The following is a 9217-nucleotide window of genomic DNA, read 5'->3' on the forward strand; positions in this document are numbered from 1 at the left end:
TTTTTCCGGGACAAATGGACATTCGATATTAGGTCAGATTCAGTTATGAGTTCAATGGCTATAGGGTAGACCTGATCAATGGTCGGGTCAGGTCGGGCCTAGCTTCGGATCAAAAATTTCATGCCCAAACCTACTTAAAATCACCAGGCCACACGGGCTTTTCGGGGCATTTTTGAACCGGACAAAAAAAAAGAACTAAAATTGCATAAAAAGGCGTTCCCAAGCCCGTCCAAAAAATTTGAAAAATCGTGCTAGGCTAGGCCCGACCCGATTTCAGGCCTAAAAAAGCTGTCCAAAACCTGCCCAAATTCGGGCCGGGCCATCTTTAATCAGCTCTACTATAGGGCAATGCACATTCCTCTAGTTGTACTGGAATTTCATTTTCAATGTCATGAAATCTCTATATGCAAGAGCATAACCATTAAGCATTCTAGTCCACATTCCTCATATTAGTTGTTTGATGTGTTCCAACACAAAGTAACTAATTAAAAAAGCGAAATTAATTAAGAGGGCACTACTAATCTTATGGCTTCGACCGATATTACTTCAAAAAGCTACGAAGTACCAAGTACTTGAATCAAGTAGTATCTGACTTGGTAAAAATCATTAAAAGCTATACCAAAAGTTGTTAGCGACTTAGCGGATATGCCAATATTACATTTCAGACTTGCGCCAGATAAAATTAGAAACATGGAAACCATCCCAAATCCATCTAGCGAAAACTCAGAGAGCAGAAAAGGTAAATCATTTTTTAAACATGCTCAAGCATAATTGATCAAAAACTAGGCACTTATAGATGCAAAAATAACATCTACAAAAGTACATTTCACAGGATCATAACTTAAAAGAACAAATATACAAGGACTAAAGGGGAAAAACACAGTTCTATATAATTCTAGTCGAAAATAGATGCAGGCTTTTCACATATATAGTCCTTCGGGCACGCCTTCTTTCTTCTTGAACATCACCTTTTCTTTCGCCTTCTTGAAGTCCGTATGTGTAACCTGGATACACCACAAATGTCCCAAAGCTCAATCAAAATATTTATAATCAAGTTAACTACTCTGTTTACAGAAAACAATAGACAAAAAATAAACCCTTTTGAACTACCACCACTCTACCAGACAACATAACAAGCAATTAGCAGAACAGCAAAATCAAGCCAAATGTATTAGGGCAATTTCTTGAGCTAATACTGCTAAAGGCTATAAAACCAATGGTGCAGTTTGGTTAATAAACATTTAGGTGAAAAGCTTGAAGTGAAGAATACAAAACACCACGAGCAAGAATATATTTGCATGCATGACGCTTCTCTTCCAATATAATGCTTCAGGACTTCAGATAAGCAATAGCCTCATTTTTTATTCAGTCACAAAAATAATTATAATTCAAATCAACAATCAACAAACAGTTAGGTGAAAATCAACAATATGAGAAAAATAATTTACTCCGTTATTTTCATCAATTCAACTGAAGTCACTTTGCTTCAAACTGAAAGATATCACAAGTCCAAAATGAAGGTTAAAAATCAAGAGAACTAACCTTCATACGGCGCTCCCTCAAGGCAAGCAACCCAGCTTCAGTGCAAATGGCCTTTATATCAGCTCCAGAAAACTCATCCTTGGTCATAACAAATTCTTCTAGGTTGACATCATCAGCCAGTGTCATTTTTGAGGTGTGAATCTGGCAAAAGAGAATTTTTAATGAGAGACTTTAACATTGAAGATCGAATTTGTAAATACATGAACTGGATAAGACAAATAAAGGAGAACCAAGTGTACCGTAAAAATTCTTCTTCTTGTTTTGATATCAGGAAGCGGAAACTCGATTTTCCTATCTATTCGCCCAGGACGAAGTAAAGCTGGATCAAGACTTTCAATTTTATTTGTTGCAAGGATAACTTTGACATCCCCTCTTGAATCAAAACCATCCAACTGGTTGAGAAGTTCTAACATAGTCCTCTGAATTTCACGTTCACCGCCAGAATGAGCATCGTACCTGAAGGTCTATAACTGGTCAGCATGCTACATATCCCCATAGCTAAACGTTTTTAACATTTTATGTTCACCACATTTACCTCTTTGTCCCAACTGCATCGATTTCGTCAATGAAAACGATAGATGGTGAAAGATCATCAGCTACCCTGAAGAGTTCCCTAACTAATTTTGGACCATCACCAAGATACTTCTGGATCAATTCACTACCAACAACACGTAGAAAAGTAGCTGATGTCGAATTTGCCACTGCCTAAGGAAATTCAAAGACGTCATGAGTTAGCGATGGCTGTCGTAAGGGAGACCCCCCCCCCCCAACCACCACACACACACTAACTATAAACATTCTGAGAAATGACGAGTGGTTAAATCAAATGCCACAAGAAATGAGCAAGGAAGTAGCTAGGTAAATAATTATACAGCAAAAATATACCAGAAGTCAGGCAGATTCACAGCTGCAACTCACATACTTAACACCAGCAGAACACCATGTGCAATAACAATACCATAAGCTAATCATATTATAAAGTACTCTTCTACGTCAACTCCTCAAGCACCCTCAAATTGATACAAGGAAGTAAGCACAGATTATGAATAAGAATGGGTCAATATCACATTAAGAAGTCAAATAAGAACCCAGTCGGCCAGTCATTGGTTAAACAGAAGGTTCCTATTCATAAGATCAGCACAAGTAAAGATAGCAGAGTGATAATCACACATTATATCCAATAAGAACAATGTGCTAAAGTGATACTTCATACTTCAAAATTTAGCTTCTTTGCAGTGCAGATGAAGTTCCTCTAAACTATTGGATCAAACTAAAAATATTAGAGCTCAAAAATTCCATCCCAATTGATTCAACCTACCCTTCTGAAATCCAATGGAGACCTCCACAATCAAATCACATAAAAAAAATTAACGAGACTCATCCAAAAAAAAAAAAAAAAAAAAGGCAAGTGTAGAGAATTGACCACCCAACTGATCCAAGAGTAGGTACTTTGTAAAAAAGTAAGAGAAACTGTGGCAGAGTGTTGGGTTGCAAACAAAGAGGCATTCAGACGACTAAAGTAACTCCTCTCACAAATAATAGGCAAAGGATAGAGCAAGCTGAAGGGTCCTGTTAACTACTGTTCATATACTTCCCAATAACTTAAACAAGCCACCGATCAACTGTATATCTGATGAGTACCAGCATTACAAAAGTTCATGGTGCAGTAAAGCTATATGGGTCTTTGAGACTAGGTGCAAAGCATAGGTGAGAGGCATGTGCTCAATTCTTACAATCAAGAATTCTGTGTAAACAGGTTGCAGACATGAAATAAATGCATGCTATGCAGCCACCTGCATCTTTTTGCACACCTCAACGTAAACTCTTAATCAAGACCTTTCTAAGTGCTTGGGCACACAGCCCACCTTTTCAAATACTGACTATGCCTCCTAGAGTCCTAGAGAAGAGGTTCTTGCAACTTGAAGGGCAATAGGAGGTGACTGGACAAGGAAACAAGAGGAGCAAGCCACTGCTTCTAGTAGGCAAAGCATTTTTCCTCCAATAGGATACTTCCTAAGCTAGATCAGATCTTATCACTTCTAGAAAAGAAGGAACATATGAGGGAACAAAAACTACTCAAATCCTTTGAGAGAGGAAGCTGACTGAAAAATGAAAAACAAAACTGATTCACATATTCTAGAATTTTCATCTAGCTTTCTTCTCTATCGCCATTCTCCTATCCCCCTACTCCCCGTTCCCATAGGTTAGTCATCCTCCGAGTAACCTAAACTAATACTAGCTCAGCATAAATTTAATCGACACTTAGTCACTTGCTAGTGTAAATTATACAATTAATGTGAAAATTATTTACTGTGGTGGGAGTATAGCAAGACAAGGAATATGGTTATTCAAAACCCCTGAAACTTTCCACGATATTAGAGAACAAACAATGATGTTTGCATAGTTTTCATGCCAGGATCACCTCCCCTCATGATTAAGCCATAAACAGAATTAGCCAACATATAGTCGTATCCCATGCTGTCATGAAGGGACGTTACTTTCCCATGTGTTAAATGTCAATGTTAATCTATATTCTCCAATGGTCTACTCTTTATCACCTCCCCTACACTAGCCGACTTCTCACATGTAAGGAGCAAGTGAAGTTACACCTTGAGATGAAGATTACCTCTCAAACCTAATCAATAATTTCTAACTGCTAGGAATTCATTCTGCAAAATCCCAAGAGATGATGTGTAATTGAAAATTAATAAATAGAGCCACTTCACAAGAAAGTGAATAACACTCTACTAAGATGACCCACTAAGCAATGGAATTTCTCACAATATTGAAATGCAGATCCATTAATATGACATGGAAATAACCAAAGGTATGCATTATAAAATGTTATTGTATAGATACCTTTGCAAGTAGAGTTTTCCCAGTACCAGGCTCTCCATACAGTATGACTCCCTTAGGAGGTCTAATACCAATGTCTTCATAAAGCTCAGGGTGAGTCAACGGCAGCTCAACTGCTTCTTTAATCTCTTGTATCTGAGGATCTAAGCCACCAATATCAGCATATGATTCTAATGGAGCCTTCTCAACTTTCATTACAGACACCATTGGATCAACTTCATCTTGAAGTAAACCAACAACAGAAAGAACCTGCAAATTTCACATGTATTTTATTTTATGTTCATCCTCTGATCAGAAAACATAAAAAGACCTGAAATATTGGAATTGCAAAAAGTTTGTCCACATCAGATCTCTAAGTAGCCAGCAATAATTTCAGGAAAACCGTCAGTTTGTGCAGAATCATCTAGTATGATTTGATTCTTTCATTGCATGATAATGATGCTAACATCAAACATGAGAATTTGTTCCATTCAAGAAAGTATATTAGAATTTCACGAAAGCCAGAGGTTCTGCAGAAGATCATGTGATAAAAACCAGTATGAAATGACTCTCATACACCATGATGTTGATATTAAACGCAAGAGATCCAAAATCGAATCACAGTATACACTAACTTACACAGGAAACAAGTGATCGATTGAAATATAAAATTTGATCATACTTTTGCCCTTTTGAAAAAATTACAAAGTAACAAGCTTGGCCCAAGTAGTGATTATCATGTCTGGTCACTAAATCTCCAGAACCATAATATTTGACGTTACTCGAAAGTCTAGCATTTCTATAAGGAACTTCTCTAGTTCTCTAGCCCTTAGATATACTCAAATAACAAATTCTCCTTGCAAAGAACCTTCTCATTCTTCACAAACAAAGATCACTTCACAAAAAAAAAATTATATACTGTGCACACTTTTCTACAAACACAAACACATCAGTAGTCCTCAATTCAACATATATGATAATTGCAATTTCCTGCTAGCTCACATCCATACAACATTCTTCAATTGCATAACATATCTTAATCCCCCATATACAACTCTCACAATGTAAAGCTCACGGTACCTCAACATCACATTTATGAGTTATACTAATGATATCCTAGACTTTGGTACACAAGCCTAAGCAAGTGCACACTAAACCATCTGTTAGCCAAACATTAAAAATCTAATACTCGAGTTCTGCAGAAGCTATAATTCAGAATACTTTTACATTCAATTATCCCAAAATCAAAACTTTCCCACCAAATCATGCAATCCACCCAGTAGTAGTACTTACTAATTTACTATAACACCATCAATTATAAATCAAGTTGAATTACACCCTAATCCAAATGCACTCCTAACCCTAATTCATAATTCTCTATTCACCAGCTCCCAGTACATAATTCACCGATCACAAAACCCTAACTTAAACACCCAATCAAACCAAATTCCCCAAACCCTAACCCTAAATTTCCAATTCACCATCAAATTACCCAGAAAAAATCAATCAAATACAAACAAAACGAACAATCACAACAAAATTCAAAAACCCACATACCTTATTATGCATCAAAATCGAACAACCAGGCTCCAATTGATCCTTATCAACAAACGACAAAATACTAACATAATACTCAGGCCCAACAGAAGAAGAAACAATGGCATGATTTTCATCAATCAACTCCTCTAAATTCCCAACACTCATGGGAGACCCACGAATATCATCAACCTTAGAACGATCTTCCTCAGTTTTCTCTTCCTGGGGTTTAAGCCTTTCTTGATTAGCAACAAATTCTTCCTCCATTAAAAGATAATCCTTGATTCTCTCGAGCTTCAGAAGCCTGAGCTTGCACTTCGTTAATGGGGTTACAGTGGGAAGACGAGCTGCTGCTTCGGGTCCTTTTTGCTTGCGCTGCTTTCGGCCGACGCGCGCAGGTGGTGCTGCTGGCTCGTATTTCTTCTCCTTTTTATCGCCGTCGGATTTGCGGTCGCCCGGAGGACCGCCTTGGCGGTTGAGGCCACTGCTGTTTTGACCCATCGTTGGAGGAAAGAAAGAGAGAGAAGTGATGTGAAGAGGTGGGGGGAGTGACGAGAAGAATTTATAAAAGGGAGAGAGTGTTTTTAAAGATGGGATCGACCGATCATGTTGCGTCGGGTTTGTGTTTTGATATGGATTTTAACGATTGTAAAACTTTTAATTTCGGTTGAAAAGTTTGGAATCTTGAGTTTCGGTCAAGAAACGCTAAGCAACACGAGTTTAAAACTTAAACAACGTCAAGAATATACAAGCACAAGCTTACGTAAAACTTTATAAATTTCAAAGCGACAAAAACTGATTTTATTAATAGCATAAATGCCATTATATAGGCTACACATAAGTACTAAGGGGCCGTTTGGTTTGCACGGGGTAAACGGAATGGAATGAACAAAGGGAATGAAATTGAATGGAATGAAAATCCCTCAAATGTAGTATGTTGTTTGGTTGTAAAAATATAATGGGAATCACTAGATTCACCATCACCACTGTTGATCTCTTTCATTAAAATTTTCCCCACTCTCGGGCCTCTGGCGACCCCCTGCCTGCACCCCAGCCCCCTCCCTTGCGCCGGCGACACCAACCCCGGCCTCCTTGCCGCTCCCTCTCCCTTCTCCGACTCCTACCCACCACGTAAAAAACCCTAACTCCGACGACGTATCAATCCCATTGCTCCAACGTTTAGATTCGTTGGTGGTTTGAGGGGAGGGGAATGAGGTTTCGATGATGGTGGTTTGGGGAGGGGAGGGCGACGACAACGGTGACGAAGGTAGCCAGGGGGTTTGGGGAGGGGAGCTGTTTCCGATGATGTGTCGTTGGTGGTTTAAGGGGAGGGGAATGAGGTTTCGGTGAGGTGGTTTGGGGGAGGGGAGGGCGACGACGACGGTGACGAAGGTGACGACGGTGAGGACGGTGATGGTGGTTCCGGTGATGTGGGTAGGTAGGAGGGTGGTGGTATGGTGGTGTGGTAGTGGCCAAGAAATGGAATGGAAATACCTTGGGGGGTGGGGAATGAAGTTGGAGGGATTTGGGGGAATAAAGGGGGTAAAGGGAATTGGAAAAGTGGCCTAACAAACAACAACAAAGAGAATGATTCCCGTCGATTCCCATTCCCTTTGTTGAATACCCCCAACCAAACGGCCCCTAAGATTCCTAATTAGTAATTACATTAGAAAGTCCTAGACAAATCAACTATCCAAATTCCTAACACGCTCCTAATACTTAATTAAGATATAATTATTTGAAAAAAAAAACGTCCTAAACATAATCCCTAAACTCAAAACTAATCAAAATAAATAACAAAATTAAAAAGAAAAACTTTTTCAAGTGAAAAGTAAAAATTTGTAAGCAAAATATATTAAAAAAATAGCAATTTAACTACTCGTACTAAAGATCGAAAGTTCCAAAAAAGGTAAGATTTCCATTATTATTTCGTTTCATGTTTTACGATGATTCGTACTGATGTGATGAGATGAGAATGAGCTTCGTTTTATTGAAGTTGTCATGGCATGCATTACTACTTTAGCGGCCCAAACCAATACTCTTGTGTCAACTTTCACTTACTATGACGTGTTATTTTCAAAAGAAATATGGACTAATTAAGATAAGTGTTTGGTGAGTGAAGGATCAAAACCATCGCCAAGAAGAAAATCACATTTCTTAATCTAATATTTTGTATTGGTTTGTATTGATTTTCCGTCATTAAAAAAAAAAAAAACTTATATTTATAGGTGGATTGAAATAAAACAGTTATCAAACAATAATTGAGTGAACATGATATTTGATTATTTGAGTAAAACGGTGTCAACGACCTCAACGTATCACATTCTTAATTTGAAGGCATGAGAAATGTGAAAAACAATTATGTGCAATACATAAAACTTTTACGTCTAATATATTCTTGCATTGTGGCCTAATATCCACTTAATTCAAGAAAATTAATCTGAGTACATATAGGAAACTCATACAAATAATTAAGCTTTAAGCCATAGATTTTTTTTTTTTTTAAGCTTATAAGGGCTACATAATTTCTATTCATAAGTACAATAAAGCTCTAATTATTCAAATATATTTATTTTACAAGGAAGACAAGTGATGAGAACTAGGGCTATTCATCGGTCCAAGACCGGACTGGATCGAACCAACCCGAACCGGACCGATTAAGCTAGGACTGAACCTGGACCGGACCGAAATAATCAGTCCAAAACCCGGACCGGTTTGGGACCGATTTTAGAATTTTTATAAAACAATTTCCTAAATTTTAAATAATTTATGGAAAACTCGAAAAAAAATTTAAGGAAAAACAATATTTTAACGTCATTTTTTGTATGTTTAGTACAAAAAAGTTCATATGACTAAAGTTTTCCAAGGTTGTTAAGGAATCTTAATCATTATTAAAGGTTTTAGATATAATTTTAAGCAAAAAACCGGTCTGATCCAAGACCGATTTTTATAGGGTTTTGGACCGGATCGGACCGAAGACAGCGTAAATAAATTTCTCGACCCGGAGACCGGGCCGATTAATTTGGTTCGGCACGGTCCCGGGTCAGTCCAAACCATTTTTTCGATCCGGACCAATTTTTGAATACCCCTAATGAGAACATAATGTTACATATTAAGGTCATGAGTGTCATGGTGCAACAAAAGCATAATGCTTTTTTTTTTTTGAATAGAAGCATAATGCTTGTTTAGACAACTACTCTGTAGTAATTGTAACAAACAACTTCATTTTTCAGTTCATCTTAAAAATTATTTCGTAATATTTAGTAAAAATAAGTTTAGTTCAGTAAAAAAAAATCTTGTTTAG

General features: G+C 37.5%; 1 protein-coding gene across 1 annotated transcript; it reads right to left on the minus strand.

Annotated features, from left to right (window-relative positions):
- Positions 1 to 768: 768 nt before the first annotated feature.
- Positions 769 to 6503, minus strand: LOC110731855 (26S proteasome regulatory subunit 4 homolog A). Its single transcript, XM_021911757.1, has 6 exons — positions 5935 to 6503; positions 4402 to 4647; positions 2078 to 2247; positions 1782 to 1998; positions 1543 to 1683; positions 769 to 1004 (listed from the first exon to the last, which is right to left on the minus strand). Exons 1-6 carry the CDS (start codon positions 6412 to 6414, stop codon positions 921 to 923), a joined length of 1338 nt encoding a protein of 445 aa, XP_021767449.1. The 5' UTR covers positions 6415 to 6503; the 3' UTR covers positions 769 to 920.
- Between the last annotated feature and the right edge of the window lie 2714 nt (positions 6504 to 9217).

The sequence above is a fragment of the Chenopodium quinoa genome, unplaced genomic scaffold (assembly GCF_001683475.1).
Source record: "Chenopodium quinoa cultivar QQ74 unplaced genomic scaffold, ASM168347v1, whole genome shotgun sequence".
Lineage (NCBI taxonomy): Eukaryota > Viridiplantae > Streptophyta > Magnoliopsida > Caryophyllales > Amaranthaceae > Chenopodium > Chenopodium quinoa.

Bases quoted from the DNA above. Each gene is read 5' to 3' on its own strand.
- LOC110731855 (XM_021911757.1), bottom strand. From the start codon at position 6,414: ATGGGTCAAAACAGCAGTGGCCTCAACCGCCAAGGCGGTCCTCCGGGC. The intron at 1,999-2,077 runs GTAAATGTGGTG...ATAGACCTTCAG, and splicing joins GATGCAGTTGGGACAAAGAG to GTACGATGCTCATTCTGGCG. The intron at 1,684-1,781 runs GTACACTTGGTT...CTCTTTTGCCAG, and splicing joins CAAGAAGAAGAATTTTTACG to ATTCACACCTCAAAAATGAC.